The sequence below is a fragment of the Cynara cardunculus genome (assembly GCF_001531365.2).
Source record: "Cynara cardunculus var. scolymus isolate 2C chromosome LG 15, CcrdV1, whole genome shotgun sequence".
Lineage (NCBI taxonomy): Eukaryota > Viridiplantae > Streptophyta > Magnoliopsida > Asterales > Asteraceae > Cynara > Cynara cardunculus.
In genome coordinates, this window is record NC_037542.1 from 938,348 (window position 1) to 957,384 (window position 19,037).

Genomic DNA, 19,037 nt, shown 5'->3' on the forward strand with positions numbered 1-19,037 from the left:
AACTAATTGCGGATAAATATAATCAAATAGAGGATAAACATCTTATTTTAAAATATAAAAAATCTAAAATATAATTAGGATAATTATCGAGTTTTAACATAATAATATATTATTATCTTTATAAGAAAATTATATTATTAAACCAAATATAAATACTAAAATCATGATCTATCTCGTTGCATTGCGTGAGTACGCTTCTAATATATATATGGGATCATTCAAGGGAGAACTGATTAGTTTGTGGTAACTGTGAGATCCAATCTGAATCACAAATCAACGGATAAATTAGAAAATTAATAATTATGATAGTTTGAGTTAAAATTATAATTAGAGGGCATTTTATGTATTTTTAAAAAACTCTTCTCTCCTCTTTCATCTCCCCGACCTCCAATCTCGGGCCTCCGGTGAACATTAATCTGGCAGGTACCAAGTAATCACAAAGATACACAATGTGATACCCATTGTGATATATTGTGATACCATTGTGATACCAACTCAAACCTTAAAAACAAAGATATACAATGTGATACTCATTGTGATATACTGTGATACCTGCCGGATTAATGTTCACCGGAGGCGGGAGATTGGAAGTTGAAGAGATGAGAGAGGAGAGAGGAGAGAAGAATTTTTTAAAAATACCTAATATGCCCTCTAATTATAATTTTAACTCAAACTATCATAATTATTAATTTCCTAATTTATCCGTTGATTTATGGTTGAGATTGTACCTCACAGTTAACACAAACTAATCAGTTCTTATTTGATTAGGTTCTTTTATATGTATATATATATATATATATATATATATATGTGTGTGTGTGTGTGTGTGTGTATGTATATGTCACTCATACATATAGACCTCAAACAAAACTCCGTATTATCATTATACACATATATAAGGCGACATATTAAGTTCAATGACAACTCATTAAGGTTCATTAAAACCCAATACAACCCTTCTAGATTCGTGAACCAATTATATCAACCCACTAAGATATGCTATAATCCATTACAACCATCAAGGTCTGTTAAATCCAGTTACAATCTATCAAGACTTGTTAGAAACAATTACAACCCAGTTAGAAATTAAAAAAAAATTGTCGTTCGTAATATGTAAGCATGACCGATGGGTTACCGATTGGATTTCACAAGAGAATAAATTGTACATTTTTGTCGAAAATCCATTAGTAATCTGTTTTAAATACCGATCGTTGTCATAAACAATAAAATTAAAATACATTGTTGTCGGTAATCTTTTCAAATTTCAAACGGGTTTCCAAAGGGAGTCACAAAAAATAAATAAAAACTTTTAGCACTTACCGGTATTTACTAATTAAACGTTAAGTCATTGTAAAGTTGTTGATAATTCATTGTTGATCTGCAAAATGATTACCAACGTATGTTGCCTTCTTGGTAATCTGTCGAAAATTGGTTACTACTTTTTAGGTTGCAAAAAGTGACAGTATTTCTAATTACTGATAAAAATATCCATCAATATCCTTTTTTTAATAAAATACCCTACATGCATGTTTTTTATTTTTTTGACATTCTTGGAGTACAAATATATGCCAAATTTATCCAAAGGAAGAAAAAGCCATTTTCACCTTTGACAAGAATTATGACATTTCTTAGGATTTGATTTGGTTCCATTATTGATGAAATTGGCATGGAACAAGTCGAACCTCATTTTTGGCACACTTCCATCTCTAGATTTCATATCATGTCTTTTTTATATGAGTCTTAGATTTACTTTTTCATGCAAATATTATTAATTAATTAATTAATATTTTTGTCAAAGTTTATGTACTTGGATCATTTATCGTTTCATTGACATGTTTATTTGCTATATATATTAAAAATAAATCAGTTTAAGTCAGGGACGGACCCATAATTCTTTTCAAATGGTGACACCATAAGAAAAAAAATATAGGGAAAGTTTTTCAAACGGTGGTACCGTTTGACTATAAGAAACAAACATACGGAATTTTTTTTCAAACGGTAGCACGATTTGACTAAGAAAATAACACTAACAGGATTCGAACTTGGGTCTGGGGTAGAATAAAAATCTTCCAAACCAATTCTACCAAATAAAACTTGTTCTCATTGTAGTTTCAAAATACATACGGTGGCACACAACAAATTAATATGGACCGTTCACAAAACCTAATTTTTTTACCCTTCAGCGAAGAAATAATATGATGACACGTGCCACCTATACCACATAGCTGGTTCCGTCCATGGTTTAAGTACGTAATATCATCTACGTATATGGAATATATTCTTGTCCAAAACTAAAAACTTGTAAAATTCCCTTTGATGAAAAAAAAGTTAATGTCATGAGAGTATGTTGTAAATAAGGATAATTCCGTCACTGAGGATCAGATAAAATATGAATTTGATAAGATAGATTCTAATAATTCATGAAATTGATTAAACTATTTCCACCCTTTTCACAAGCAACCTATTTCATACCTTTTTCGTCGTACTTCCTCTTCTCCTTCTCCCAAACGATGGATTTAATAAGTTTTTACCAATAACCACGTCCACTGAAGAATTGCTTGATGAATTACATGGTAGCAGGAGATTTTCGAAGTGGTTACCATCAGATTCGAGTGTTTGAGGGTACTTTGTTTCAATTCCTATTTGATGAACCCTTTTTTAAGCTTCGTTATAGAGGAACATACGATATATTTTATGCAATTAAGGGAACATACAATGTGTTTTATGTAATTAAGGGGACGTAATATTATTTTGTGAACGAAATGGAACACGTTATGATTTTGTAAACGGAAATCATGATTCTTACAAAAATTATTAAACTTTCTTATTTAAGATGTTTTTGTAGACATCAAAATATAGTTTTTTGAAAGTAAGGGGTTGTTTACCTAAATGCTTACCCGGTAAGCGTTTACCGTTAATTTATTTTCTAGATAAGATTGTAGTACTATATCAAAATGGTATCGTGTGCAATAATATATATGGTAAGCGCTTACCCGGGTAAGAGTCGTCACCCTCACTTACCAGGTAAGGTTTTCATTCTTATCATCGCTCTTACCAGGTAAGATTCTTGGGTCTTGCCATGTTCGTCTAGTAAGAAAAATTGTCCAGTAAGCACCTAGTGGGCAAGCGTTTAGTAAAGGGCCCCTAAGTTAACTGAAGCAAAACATATATTTTATATATGTTTTGGTAATTGGGATGGGAGTCCCTCGTCGAGTAGGTGTTATTTATTTTTGTAATGTTTGTTAGAGGTGTCGTCCTTTGTCCCGAAAAAGAAGAAGATATATTTGACAAAATATGTATAAAATTAAATCAATTAATTGGTTGAAAACATTAGGTTGATGATCAATGAAGCAAAAAGGCAATTTGCCGTATATGTAATAATGAATTGTCATGTCGAAGACTCTTAATTTTTATATTATGATGTCTCTTCATATGCTTTTTGACAACACAATCGTGGTGATAGATTAATCGACATCGTACGCTTTGTTCGTCATCAAATCATTGCCATCCAGATGCTTACTGCTTTGCTGTTCATTGTTCGAATATATCATATAATAATACTAATTAAAGTTTAAACTCGTCTTAGCTTTCAACGATAAGAAAATTCATCCAAAAAGTAATTCTATGAAAATGTTCCAAAGTTGTGGCAACTACATATACCAAAAACTTTAGCATCTTTTCTTGAGAAAAACTTCATTTTCATACATACGTATCTACAACTCTGAGTCTAGTTCTTAAAGATACACATGTTAAATGATCAGTTAGTTAGCCATCGTCTGTCTGGAGCCTCGAGGGATGTTAAATTAAAACGATGAATTAGGATAGATCAAATATTATATTACTTTTTTTAGAAAGGTAAAGCAGTAACATATTTTATATGATGCTGAGAAAATTATGAATATATATATATATATATATATATATAGAGAGAGAGAGAGAGAGAGGATCGATCAAATGCAAACCACTCATATTTGTACAAACCGTGTAAACCACCCTTATCCGTCGATTTCATAGTTTAATCTTATGAATTTTTTTTCATGAAATTGTTTCATATAATACTTTTTTTTTTGAAAAAGTTGTTTCATATAATACTTATGAAATTATAATGAAACTGTTTCATGTATTTCTCTAAAATTAATATAATAAAGATGATAATATCCATGATTAACACATTTCACAATAAAAATGATTAATCAACCTCTCATAATTACAAAAAAAATAAACAAAATGAAAAATTATGATTGGTTAAATGAAGTTTGTACATATAATGTGGTTTGTAAAGTAAACCTCATCCCCCTCTCTCTCTCTATATATATAGTATTGTGGATTTCGAAAATTGGATGAAATGATAGGATAAGGTAGTGGTAGAAGTTGGAAGGCATTTATAGCCCACAACCCCCCCTTTTTTTTGCTCTCTTTGTTCCTTTGCCCACAAAAATAGGCTTTTCTTGCAAGGACCACAGTTGCACTTAGGAGAGCTCACATCCTTGGACCACAATACCACTTGATGCCTTTCTAAATTTCCCATCAAAAAGAAACAAAATTTATGGGATCCACCAAACAAAGACATTTAATGAATAAGCCTCATGGTAACTAGAAACCCCAATTAGTGAATCATGGTACAAAAGACCCTACAAATACATGAGCAAAATGCCAAAAGACACAACCACCATGGCCTTTTATTCATGCTTCTTGCACTTGTACATTCACATGTGCATACATGGTATGAGTGTAGAAATCCCAATAGTGGATCATGTTTGGTGAAATTTGACCAAATATTTGCTTCAATTTGGGCCATATAAAAAGGAATGAGAATATCATTGTTTGGTTTTCCTTTTCCATAGCATTGTTATGTAATTATTGTGGCTTGGGAGAGGGATTGATGGAGGTGCCACTCTCTCATAAGGTTGAAATCAAGAATGAAGAGTATTTTTTTGTTAGTTCCTCAAGGTATCAGGTTCAAATTCAAGGAGGAATAAAAATTCTTTTGTGGTCACGAAGGTTTAAATGCGGTGACTCCGGGCTATCTACAAAGCAGGTGGTTGTCCTGAGATTAATCTGCTCGCATAGTAGGTTGGATATCCAGGTTAATGGAAAAAAAATATATTTTTTTTTATATGCGAACAATGTGAGATTTTTTTGTATAAACAGAATTAATACATGTAATTTATCAACAGTTAAAGGCAAACAAATGTATTGTAAAAACTCTTTATTGTTTTAAAAGATTTTACATCGCAACAACAAACATAAATATAAAACTGGATATATGGAAAATGAAACTTCTGATACGTTAATATACAATAGAAGTAGCATGACACATGAAGACTTAGGGTCTGTTTGTTTTTTCAAAATTACTTCTTAATACCTCTGAAGTCTGATTTGTTTGGACATTTAGGTATTAAAACGTTTGTTTTGTTTTTAAAATAAGAGCTTAAAAGCTCTAAATGTCCTCTAAAATTTTAAGTGGTAAATATACATCTTAATACCTCTTAATCTTACTTCACCTTCTATCATATGGTTCATATTTTAAGGGTTGGAAGAGAGTTGTTGCAAAAATTATTCATTTTTTGTACTTTAGTAAAAAAAAACTTTATTTTTTATATTTTTACACTAGTTTGACGGATTCAGATTTCAGACGTAAAAACAAACAATCTTACTGATCCAGATTTCAGACTTTAGGACCACCTCTTATAAATCAGAAGTGAAATCAGACTTCAGACTTCAACACTTTTAAAAAAAACAAACGCCACCTTAATTTTAGAAAGTAACCTACGACTGTGATGTTTATAGAGTCTCGTTATAGGAAATTATGTTGTCAATGTATAAAAAATAAAATCATAAGAAGTCAGTTGCTAGAAGATAACAAAAAAAAAACACTTGATTTATCAAACAAAGAACAGTTAATGTATTATTATTTTTATACAATTTTATAAATAAGTTGAATTGCTTGAAAACAATAAAATCACTTTGTTTTTTCATTTTTCAGAAAACAATTATTTTAAAACATTGATAATGATTAATAAGTTAAATCTTAATTTTGTTTTATTGAACAAAATCTACGTATATGATTATATTTACATATAATAGATTGCACATCAAAAAACATGTTGCAATTATGTGTGGCTTAAAAATAATAAATAAATAAACATGGACAGCAATGATTCAAAAATCCAAGTTAAAAGTCAAAGACCTAGCTTAGATTAATTACTATCAGCAATAGTAATATAATCACAAGTTATGTCTTTGACTTTTGCCTTTCACATGTAACATATGACTTTGACTTTCTTCCAAAAAGACGCATGTTCTAATAATCAAATGCTTTTAAATTCATTTGAGGCATGATATTTAAAGTATGTGTCCATGAATGTTATTCAAGAATTTTAAGCGCTTCTTTACTATTTCATTTCTAGGAAAAAATTAAATTCAGAAAGAAAGCAGTGATTTAAGTGTATACTATTATAAACAAATTAAAAAAGGGTTGCTCAATGAGACCAAGGGATATTTGGGATTGGTTATTTGAAACAATTTATGTTTTTTTACAAAAACACTTATCAACTTGTTATAAATTAGAATGGTTTAACTTCTTCAAAAACTTTTTATTACCGGTTTGACACCGGTATAAGTTGTTTATCCAAACACTCAAAAATGCTTATTTTTTTTAAGTAACTCAAAAATGCTTATTACCGGTGTCATACCAAAATAAGTCAATAAATTGTTTTTACAAGCAATCTCAAACACTCTGTAAAGGTTATAACAATTGTAGTAGACATAGCCTAAAAGCCATGATCAAATAATTCCAAAGTCTTAGAAACCTAGAATAATTTGAAATTCAAATATTGAATGTAGCGTCATTCAGGTTATATGATACATCTGACCAATTAGAACCAATTTAGAAATTGAATTTCGAGTTAAGATTATTTCTCAAACCATTACGTTTGGATTTTTGAAACCAATCATTCTCGAAGTTAAGAACAAAAAGAAAATCCTATGAAATAACACTACTATTAGGAATTGGGATGATTAAACTTCCATGTTTCTAACAGAAAAATCATCAGAGGATTCGAACATTCAACATCTAGGTCTTGTTGACAAATGAAACTCGTCAAGCAAGAACAATAATTCAAAAAACCCAATTTTGTTCATGAAAACGAAGTGCAGATGGTTTTCGTAGCAACAGTAACTGCGACTAATCGTTTTAAAAATGCGATCCGGGTGTTGCTGAATTCGATTTCTATTTGATTATCTTTATATAATATAATTATTTATTTATGAATATATCCATTTACCAATCTTTTAATTTGTGTTCCAAATGTAGTCCATTAACTTGATATAAATGTATGTTTCAATTTGTTGTTACTTTACATTGTATAGAATATAATACTTGAGACCCAGAACATAGTTTGCTGCTACTGACACAGCACCATCATTTGCCACAAAAATTTGTCTTGAATTGGATGTCCACAACCCACTCTCAATTCACCATCATCTATAGATACATAGTTTTCATCAACTCACTCCTACACATAAATTTTTTGAGAAACATGAACCTAGATATTCATCTCATTGATGCATATGTAGTTTATATTCATCAATACATATCTACTATGTATGCAAATATACCCATTGATGTATATACTCACTATATATGCATCATTAAATATCCATTGATCAAGCTTCCTATATATATATATATATATATGTATGTGTATATATAGACGGAGAGAGAGAGAAAGAGAGAGGAGGTCCAAATGAGACCACACAAATAATCCTCAACAACTAACCAAGCCTTGAAAGGAAGCTTGATCTAAAGAAAGAATGACCAACTTCTCCTAAAGTCCTTGCATACACACGGGTTTTTTGAACAAATACACATCATGATGCACAAGTTTGAAACTTTACAACATAGTACAAACAAATGCGCATACTCCAGTCATACACACACACATATGTATCTATATATGTATGTATGCATGCATGTATATGTAGAGAGAGAATGTTGAACAGTTGGTATGCAACATAAAGTTGTTATAGCCGAATCGCGAATGTGGAAATAAAAAGGTTTAGAGAGTACCATTTACGCGGACATGATAAGGTGGTCCTCGACAAAAGATTGGCTCATCAGGTGAAGAAGATCGTGCACGAGCCCTCAGAATTTCATTAGGATCATCTATTACTGCAGCAGCCAACAGTGTGTACTCACCCGGCACAAGAAAATACAGACAGAATGAATGTTTAATCTCTTCAAGTGGAGGAACATCCACTTTCATGCCACTTAAAGCACCTATACACCATTACACCAAAAGAGAACTCGTTAGATGACAACAACAATGTAGTGGCCGGGCCTTTATAATAAGTTCAAAAAAATAAGTTGGTTGACAAACATAGCCATAGCTTTGTACGTAGTAATGATTTTAAAAGTTGACTAAGAGAGAGAGAGTGAAGTTTTCTTGGGGGTTTTCGCATGATGTTAGGGCTTACCCGACCATAGCACAGCAGAATTGGTGCCTTCAATGCAGTTTTCACCTGCTACATCTCTGCATGTAATACTAAGACTCATACTGATAGAATCCTTGGTGTTATTGCGAACAAAAACTTCCATGGGGGTCATGTCATGTGCCAGCACAGGACCCTTGGGTGAGTCTTTAACAAGCCGGAAACTGAAGGTCAAAGGATCTGGTAGTAAAACATCCATCACTGATGTCTGAAGGGCAGCCTGTGTAGCATCCTTGATATGCAATTCTCCTGAACTATTCCGTCCAGATAGCCACCTAACCTTAATTTTCGAAATCAGGTTCTTTATAGAAGCATTGAGTTCGGCTTTCTTGTTCTTCTCTGAAAAGCTTGCACTTTTACCAACATCCCCATTTGACCGTGAATTTGTGACAAGAAAAGAACCATCGAGGACGGGTAGTTTGAAATGCTCCAATGGTATTAATACTCTTGCAGTGTAATCTCTGTCTATTCTTGTTTTAGGATAATCGAATTCTGAACAACTGTCCTCAATATTTCCTTTCTCAAGCTGGACAGAGACACCAACCTCAAACACGACATTGGTGGGATTAGACAGCTCGAGTTCAAGAAACCGTAGGCCCCAGCTTCCCCTGTAGGGATCAATTTTCACCAACCTATCTGATGCATGTCTTGAGGAATCACTACTGTTATCGGCAGAAACACCATCCAGCGCATTTTCGGTAATTTCTCCCACATGTGCAGGAATTTCCATTGACAGCAAGCGAGCTTTTACAAAGGACAGGCCCTGCAAAACACAGATGTTTAGGGGGGTCACCAGACGCCGACCAGGTGGCACGACATTAACACTTTCTGGTGGCTCTCCATGGTTTTCTACAGGACCTGAGACAGGAAACATGTTGAAACGTTACTAAATATTTAGCTGTTTTTCTATCCTTTATCTAATGTGGTGCAAGGTCATAAATGAACAGCTTGGAACTACAATCACCATAAAGGTCTTCCTTGAAATGGATTTATACAAAAATGTAGGTTGCTCCCTAGGGGCCAGAAAAAACTTGTAAGTATGAATGAAAAGAAATTTTTTATTGTGGAACTGAAGAATGAGGGCATAATGTGGAATGCCTTTTGAAAGGCAACTAAGAACCGTCCAAATAAATAAATCAACCATGAAAAAGGGCACCACGTTGAATTTCCTTGACATTGATTCCCGACTACCCTGATCAAAACCCCTCCCCTCAGTCAGAGATGGTATGAATATTAGATAAATAAGACAGATTTAGATAGACCAAGGATTAATAAAGTTCCATGGCTTCATTTCTCACTTAGTAACTCCATTCAAAAGCCTTCGCAACCAATTGGGGAACGCTGCCTGAAATGTTATAGCATTAGCAAAGAGTAGTGACTATTACCTGCATAATGGATCAATAACATTGGGCTGCTTGCATCCTTTAGTGGCCTTGTTGCCTTTACAGATGTGCTCTTGGTAGCAATATTATCAAGATCCACCAAGCCAAGCTGCCAAGCTTTCAAGGTGACTGGTATGGTCACTTCAGCACCAGGTTTTAGTGGAAGAGCAGATTTCAATGCTTCATAGCCAATGGATATGACAGAATCTTGATTTTTCCCTGATAAAGAGATATGTGCCTGCTCAACGGGAACTGTGCCAGCATTAGCCACACTAATCCAGAGGTCACGGATCTCACCTTCATATAATATGACAGCACCATCACCACCGACAATGTGTGAGACTAACAATGGCAGAGAAGGTACTACTGTAATGTTTGGAACAGTAGTGGTTTTCAACTTTCCAGACCCGCAACATCGGAAAGGATCAGAAATAACAAGCCCCTGTGCAGCTCCAAGAAGCAAATTGTCAACATCCTTGAAGAAATGCTCAGTAATTACACCAAAACAATGAACAAGGCATCCGGGAATATTCACTGGGCCCACTTTAGTCGGAATTCCTGACAAACTGATCACTTTAGAGGAATTAGGGGGAAGAGTAACACTGATTGGAAATGCATCAAAATTTCCAGAATGCACCGAAAGATATATGCTATTAACCAGCAAGTCAAAACCACATGGGTTCGCTAATTCCACCAACACCTGAACCGGTTCTCCAACAACCCAAACTAGCTCTTGCTTACTGCTGTTGACTGAATCTCCTTTGCTGAATGGTGTATAAATAAAAGGTCCTGAAGGAGCTGATCCTGCCCACCAATCTTCTCTTCCAGAGTTCCGTTTTATAATATCCATCTGTGATGGATGCAGAGGAAATGAATGCAACCTAGTTATCAGAAACAATATTTAGTCATGGTATTTCAGGTAAATGAGTAGCAGAGCGATATAATCAAGTGCTACCTGATTGTTATATATGTTATTATAGTATGGCAAACAACTAGTTTTGGTTCGTCAAAACTGGAATTATTCCAGAGATAAAAAAACACATGGAACAAGGCTATATGCATCTAAGCAAAAATACAAAAAATTAATTTTTTAGATAATAAACAACCTTACTCAACAATGATCAGACCCTCCCAACAAAGGTTTTTTGATCTAACAGAATTCTTCCAGTACATATATTGCTCTCCAAGGGTAAAATCCAAGAACATCAGGATCCAAGCAGAAGTAACAAGGTTCCACTTGCACATTCATTATTTATTCTAAATGCTCACATCATCAATTTCCCATATAAAAAATTGATGTCTATAATCATGACTCACTTATGGCCATGAAGGCGGAACTGCCCTATTTTCAGTCTATCCAAACATTTGTATACAAATGAAGAGGTAATATGAAAGGAAAAAGGAAACTTTGAGGCACTAAACCTATAGAAGATTAGGAAAATCTTAGGTTAAACCCATGAAAGTTCATTAGTCATATAGGATGGTCATAGGGACAGGACGGCCTTGAATGCATCCCTGGATGTTTCCTCCCTTCTACAAACAAAATGACAAGGAAGGCCACCGATAACTGGCCCACTTTTCCAGCACCCCACCTTGCAGCCATCATAAGCTCGGAGTAAAAGACACTTGACAGCATCCACTAGATGTTTGGGAGCTCCAGGACACAGAGGTCAAGCAACAAACATCACCTGACCACCTCCAGGCAACCAGCTTTAAGTAACAACAGGAAAGAGCTCCAAATCTTAGGACACAGAGGTCAAGTAACAACAGGAAAGAATTCCAAATCTTTCAACACACACCTATCTTATTCCAAATCTTAGGGTCCGTTTGGTTTGCAGAAATGGAATGGAATGGAATTGGGGGGGATTTGGATTTCAAATCCATTCCAATCCCATGTTTGGTACGCAGGATTGTCTAAATTTGAGATCCTAGGATTCTGTTGAAATCCCTCAAACATAGAATTTTGAAATCCCTTGGGGTGGTTGGGATTTCACAGGACTTCGTAGGATTTGTATATAATAATGTTTTTAAAATACATTAAAAACATTTATTTTCTAATAATTCATTAATAAAAAGCCAACTTAATAATTATTTTTTATAATTTTTGTATAATTTGTTTTTATAAATTATTTATAGAAAATAGAATTCCACTCCATTCCAAATCCATCCAACCAAACACAAAAGATTCGAATTCCTTCCAAATCCAAATCTCTCCAATTCAAAATCCTTCCACGAAATCCAAATCCTTCAAAACCATTCCATCAAACCAAACACCCCCTTAGAGTATTTAGCTCGCTCAAATTTCTCTTCTCAAAAGGTCTTGCCTCAGCTTGCTCTCAACAGGTACCGCTGAAACCTTCTACATGTATCATATTAAAGGCGTTTCTCCATATCTCCAACTTCACACTAAAACCTTGCCCCGACCTCACAACAAGTAACTAACCACCTGTCCTTTCTAGTCCTTATACCCTTCACCTCACTCGCACCTACTACCAAAATCTAATAACTAAAAACACAAAGCAGGTAAGTAGTCAAAGGATTTTAAGCTAAAGCACTAAATCAATACTGTAAATGAATCGTTTTAACTAATATTCCGGCTTCCAATTTCCAATTGACAATGTGTAGATCTATAGGACCTACATAAACACATACCTCAAAAGCAATGCATTTATCAAAGTGAAAGTGGCTTTTCTAAGTAATTAGCAGTTCCCAACCACTGACTAAGAAAAGGTATCAGCCACAGAACAACTCAACTACCACAGTTTCACATGCAGAAAGCTATTTATAAGTCAAGGAAAACAACCAATGCCACTGGCGCAGCATGGAGACACATGATTGAAGTTCATAACCAGACATTTAATGCCAAGTACCTGACAAAAGGTAAGGCAGGATCAGCACAATGAGTTCCAGATGGAAGCCTCTCTGCAGAATTGTTCAAGGCACTTGCAAGCCCATTTTGCCCTGAAGGTGTGATTAGAGGATAGTAAGATCTTAATAGACGTGCTGCAGCACTCCATGCAGCAAGAGGATCTCCAGCACGGACAGCTGAGAGAAGTATCTCCTTTAGTACAACCATCTGCAGGGTGCTCCATTGGGACTCAAACAGAGATACTACCAAGTGATGATGCATTTTCCCACCATCAGCGATAGATGACCCAACATCCTTGAATAAAGTAAAATGTAATTAGCTATATGAGCACCAGAGTAGAACACATGAAAGAAGAAAATATTGCAACACCAAAAACTGATGTAGGAAAAGAGAAACAGGCACTGGCATAAGTAAAAAAATAAGTTGTAGAATCACAACACACACAATGGTTTCCGAATTGATATCTTGCCAATGCAGAAGTTCTTAAAAATAAGATGCCGACACAAGTTCCTCTCTTACAGATGAAGGAAGGAAATTGAGTCATCAGCACATCCAAGGTGCTGCGCTCCTCAAATTTGAAACAACTGCATCATGTCGTATTTTGACATATTCTTTTAATATAAAACCTACGATATATACAATAACCATTCTGCCTAAACTCTATTGAACCCTTTTGAAAACTAAGCATAAGAATATTATCACAGTAGGGATAACAACTTCCGGTAGTAATATATATATCGCATTCTTCATATGAATAGAAAAACTCTGGCGCTTTATAGTTACTGAGATATTTAAAGCACAAAGAAAATGCTTTAGGATTTCAGACTCAGTACTTCCACAAAAATAAAGTAGTATGTCAGACTTCCTTTAATTACGTTAAATACAATAATCATACAGCTATATTCAATTATCTGCCTAAACTCTATTGAACCCTTTGTGGATTACAGATGGAATAAAGCATAAGAATTTATACGGTATTTATGCCGCATTCTTCAGATTAGTAGAACAAAAATTCTGGTGCTTTATGGTTACTGAGATATTCCAAGCACAAACAGAAAATGCTTCAGGATTTCAGTATCTTGCCCAAAATAATGTAGTACAATAGACTTCAGAGAGTTGGGTCTATCACATTCATTTTGCTTGTACTTACAATTGGCAAGCAGTAATCAAACTACGCATACCTCAGAAAGGAAGTTACAAACTTCTAGAGTTTCCAAACAAAGGCATATTGAGGTAAACTTGTTCTCAAGTTGAGATTAATATAAATAAACATGAGATAAAAGATGGTGTTCCAGGCCTACACAAGTAAACTATATAGTGGTTCTATGGATGGCACATTAAAGGCTCGGTGTCAAATTCCAACATAGATAACAGATATGGCTCCTCATGATTCAGAAGATATTGATGCTTTAACATAATTCTGGTAGCATTCTTGATATAAGTTGGGCCATTGTGAATATAACAATTTAGTTTGTCCTCTGATTACGCCAATATTATACAACAATACTTGCACATACTCGGATATGATAATCCCTACTCTCTCATAGCTATACAATTACAACCATGTCATATGCAACAAGGACTAATACTAACCCCACTGTCCTATTAAAACCTTCAACAACCCAATCACAGTAGGATCGCACTATGCACCCTTCATTGTTTTCCTTAGTTCCCAGAAGCAAATATGGGATCAAGATTTAATGCCTCCTCCTATTTATAGATCATATAGTGCTAGTCCTTGAGATGTGAATAGTTTATTCCTTCTCTCTATTTTATTTATCATCCACTTGTGTTCATTAGTTGTTCTTCATGCATTATTCCAAGTTAGTTTATGAATTATCTTGTCAATTGCTTCTTACATCTTACTTTTCCATTCTAGTTCCTACCCAAGAGTTCATATACACTATGTCATGTCTTGTCTCCTAGCTAGTAGTATTTTTGTTATCCATCTTGTTTAGATGTTTTACTAATCTAAGGTATCCATTCACGTGGATATGTATGGGCCTGACTGCCACTATAAGTTTCTATGACATATTTCAGAGGGACCCTACTAATGTGACAAAATGTATCAAGTTCGGTAAAGATATATATGTTTGCTCAGATTTGCAACATAATCACATGTAAATCAAAAAAGAAGTTCAAAGCGCAATCCTAATTTGAAATTAAAAGCAATATGAGATTAACAACTGGTGAGTAAAATGGAAGGTCACCAGATATGTATATGTATCTAGTTCAGCATAAAAATATCTAAAATCAGAAACATGATATCATAGGCCTCCTCCATTTGAGCCTGTGGACTTCCATTTATTCATTTAGGAACATGAACTTCAAAGCATCAATCATAGACCAAAGAGCTTTTCAATGTATATGATATGGCCCTTTTCCATTGAACTTTCATGCAAAGTTGATTTAGACGTTTGCCAGGTTTTCTCTACATGTTGAATTTGACCATTTTACTCTTACTGAAAAAAAAAATCAAGATATAAGCTACTAAAAATATATGAAACCTTAACACATCCAAGATGCTGAACGCAAAACCTGAGAATAGGTCATTTTCTACCTAGTAGATCTCTAGACAACGACTTGGTGGTGGACTATGAAATTGGCTCTTAATTGCCACCACCATGTCTTGTCGTCTTTGCAGGTAGGAAGCTAAGCAGTTAATGCGGCCGATTTAAGAAATCACGGTTATTGCTTTGGTATAACGACAAAAAAAAGTATTAAGTGTGGAAGGGACGAATTGGAAATCTGGAAACATGGAAGCCTCAACGGGACCAATATGTGACCTAATTGTTGCCTTAGGTGATAGGTCAACTTAAACAAAACCTAATCCCAAGCCCCAGTCCATGGCCAAAAAAGATCCTGGTTAACACCAAAAGTCCAAAACAGCCTCAAACGAAAAATGCAGTATCTTGGCTGCTATTTTGGGTGCCAATCACGCTAAATTTGTGGTTAATTGCTTGCGCCACCGCTATTATGCACCGCCAATTAGCCAACGCTATCTCCCATACCTCCGCTAACCGCTACAGCAGGGCGATTAACTGCCCATGCAGGATGTATAGTGGTGGTGGTGGTGGAGATTGGCCACAGTGGTTAGTGATCAACTGATCATATACCACCACTTGGCTCTTTACTCGAGAAATATCCCACAACTGCTTTTATATGAAGATGGAGTAGATTTTTACCTCAAATAGGAGCAGCACCCTCCACCACCATTTAGAAAATAGAACTCAAAGTCGATATTCAACTGCCTCTTTCTCTATATCTCTTGGATTGTTTCAAGTCTTGAACAAAATAGAGGACACGGGAAAGCATAAGGCATTTCCTACAGCCATCTGTCAGGAGCATGACTCCAATAAGGTTAGCCCACCATGCTTGTTTAACACGCCCGGGGGTTGGGGAATTGTTTTTCCCACGGAGGGGGGATGCTGGTGCAGAGAGATTGAAGCTGAATTCTTTAGGGTTTAAGATTTTGATCTTTGTCTCTATGTACTATATATTTTTATGTGTTTTAATCTTCAAATTTGTAACAAGCGACCTTAAAATCTCTCACTGTTAGGATAAAATGCACTTGTTCAAAAGATATGGCAAGAAAATGGTAAAGGTTGGTGAAGAGGGCCAATGTGCCACGAGTTATGAAGTTCATAGGCCTAAATCAACTTTTGAAGGAAGTTGATGGGGACAAATAATGATGAAACCCTACTATTCTTGCTGCAGATTGGGAACCTTAACATGGTTCAGAGGTAGATATGAAGTTAATTTCCAAAGCATGTGTTTGATGTACACCGATGGAATCAAATGTGTAATTTCCATTAGAATCTTATGATTATTAAAGGTTGGACAATTCAAGAGATCTCCCAGCGCTATGGCCTATTGAACAAATACCAAAATCATGCCCACCACTATATCCCTCACTGTAGTTATACTACCCAGCCCACCAACTATGACTTGCTTCCTAACCGACTACACCTACCACATCGTAGCACTATGGCTAAAAATTAACGGACTCCCCAACCACACCACAGCTTTCCTAAATTGACCAGTTGACGACCAGTCATACCCAGGGTATAACTATACATGCCCCCAACTCTCACCTTGTCTCCAGTAAAACAATTGACTCGAACACCTTATATCAATGACAATGCGTGATGGTGGTTGCAACAATGGCGGTGGTTCCTAATGAGCGTTGCCTAACCAACCTATCCTCATCGCCAATGAATTTCAGGAGAACGAGACAATGGACACCTTTAAGTCTGGAATGGGCTTGGGCCAAGTTAAAACTACCTTCCTCTTTTTTCCCTTCCGACACTTCTTATTCCTGAACTAGACAGATCTCTTCCCTCAGTCCGCGGGAGGCCTAGTTGATGTAGGCCCTCAAACCTTTTTCTTGGTCTTCTCTTTCGGCCAAATCGGCAACATTACTACTGTCAACCCCAATTTTTGCACCAGCTTCTGTTTGCACCCAAACTCGTCCACGCTGCCATTTCCAAGATGTTATCCAGTCTCTTGCACTTTGTTACAAGCCGATAAGCAACTGTGTAAATCTTCTATTAAAAATGGGATGATTACAGGTTTCTCAGTTTTCGAGAGACTAAGATCTCTCCCAAGACTGTTACCAATCTCACATCCAAAAACTAAACGATAGAGTCCCTTTATTTATACTTAATACCCTGCATTACTGACTTGTACTATTGCACTAATTGATTGTACTTTCCCCATCAGAACCTACCAACAGTGTCAGAGCCAGGATTCAGGTACATGGGAAGCACCAAGCATAATTAAGGATTGTCTCCCCCTATCGCTTTTGGCCTCCTCCCTTATCCCCATCGTCCCCTTATGCTATCGTGATCGTCGCTACCGGGGATAGTAGTGTATTTTTGGCTAATTTACAACTAACTTAACTAATTCAAGTTACGGTCAAAACAACGACTATCACTTTCTTGGTATCTTTGATATTTGTTAAAGTTTCGGGTTTATGTGAATAGATCAAATATTTGAGTTTTGGGCAACAACAATACTAATAAGACTGTAGGGGCTTGCTCAATTTCTTTGGCCGATCCTCAATTTCTCTGTTGATTCATGAACCTATCAATTTACTAAGCAATCTCTACATCTATTCAAAACTTAACTGAACCTATACCAAGTCAAAAATGGTGTTGAAATGTTGACAAGATCACCGCCATTTTTCTTAGTCAGATTTTCATGATGATTTCAATTTTTCCCACAACCACGATAATCGACGTACCACCATTATTAGATTCACTCAACTTTAATGCCGTTGCAACAGCCTATAAAACCCATTGTCATCTTGTCATCACTGCCCATAGCCGTTGTCTACCCACGAGAACTGTCAGCACTCACGAAAACTTATCAACCAACTCATTGCATTAAAATATTGATCGAGATTTATACATAAGAGATTTACCTGAAATTGTTGCTTAAACATCATAGATCTCGAAGCTTCAAAACCCATGTTCAATGGCCATTTTTTATGGGTTTCTCTCATTTGTCTATATTTCTTTCTATTCCCATTGCATCATTGTTAGCTAAAACAAGTTATGGCCCAAATTTATATGAATCAAACCACGTAACTCACGACCTTTTACCTTCCATTTGGTAAGATATATCACCGGTATGGTTTCCAAAACCCTCTAATTGCCATTTCCTTTATTGTTATTAGAATTATTATTTTGTAATATATGTACACAGATAAGTAAGCAAATTACCTTAATGAAATATGAAAGCGGCTGAAAAGAAAGCCATTTTTCTTCTCGCTCGCCTGCCGACCCATGAATTCTTCAGAGCCCTAATGAATAAGAGGGAGAGGGACAGTGAAAGGAATTTCAAATGGTTCGCTTATGAGAGTCTTGGTTGGGACAGCTAGTTTATCGCTCCAGTTTTTCGGCTTCCTATAATTGTCCCTCTATCAAGCAAAAGTTTAGAATTCCATGGGGAGCATGTGCTCTATCTGGCTCCAACATAGCTCCGCCACTGCATACCAATGTTGGCAATTTGATCCAGCCTACCACTCTCGACTATTTAACCGCAAGATATAACAATACCCGCCCCCTGAACTATACACCTTGTCCAAAAGATGAGGACAAATGAAAAGAAAAAGAAACTACATAACTCCTCTTATCTTCGATCGACTTTTCCTCTAGCACTTCTTCCGCCTTTGCCAATCATACAATTCTTTCTTCACTTCACCAAAATTTCAAGGTACAACAAATGTATTTTGAATCTTCAATTTCCACTCATCGTATTCATAGCACAGCAACAAAGATCAAGTCGTA

The 19,037-nt window shown here is 35.4% G+C and overlaps 1 protein-coding gene across 1 annotated transcript in view; it reads right to left on the bottom strand.

Moving 5' to 3' along the window:
* Positions 1-7,805: 7,805 nt before the first annotated feature.
* LOC112528783 (trafficking protein particle complex II-specific subunit 120 homolog) overlaps positions 7,806-19,037 on the bottom strand; it is a 29,338-nt gene continuing 18,106 nt past the window's right edge. The window contains exons 7-10 of the mRNA XM_025139856.1: positions 12,746-13,038; positions 9,879-10,756; positions 8,479-9,351; positions 7,806-8,281 (exon numbers count right to left, since the gene is read on the bottom strand). Of these exons, the coding sequence (XP_024995624.1) occupies positions 8,061-8,281; positions 8,479-9,351; positions 9,879-10,756; positions 12,746-13,038 (2,265 nt within the window). The 3' untranslated portion in view covers positions 7,806-8,060. The remainder of the gene's footprint in view (positions 8,282-8,478; positions 9,352-9,878; positions 10,757-12,745; positions 13,039-19,037) is intronic.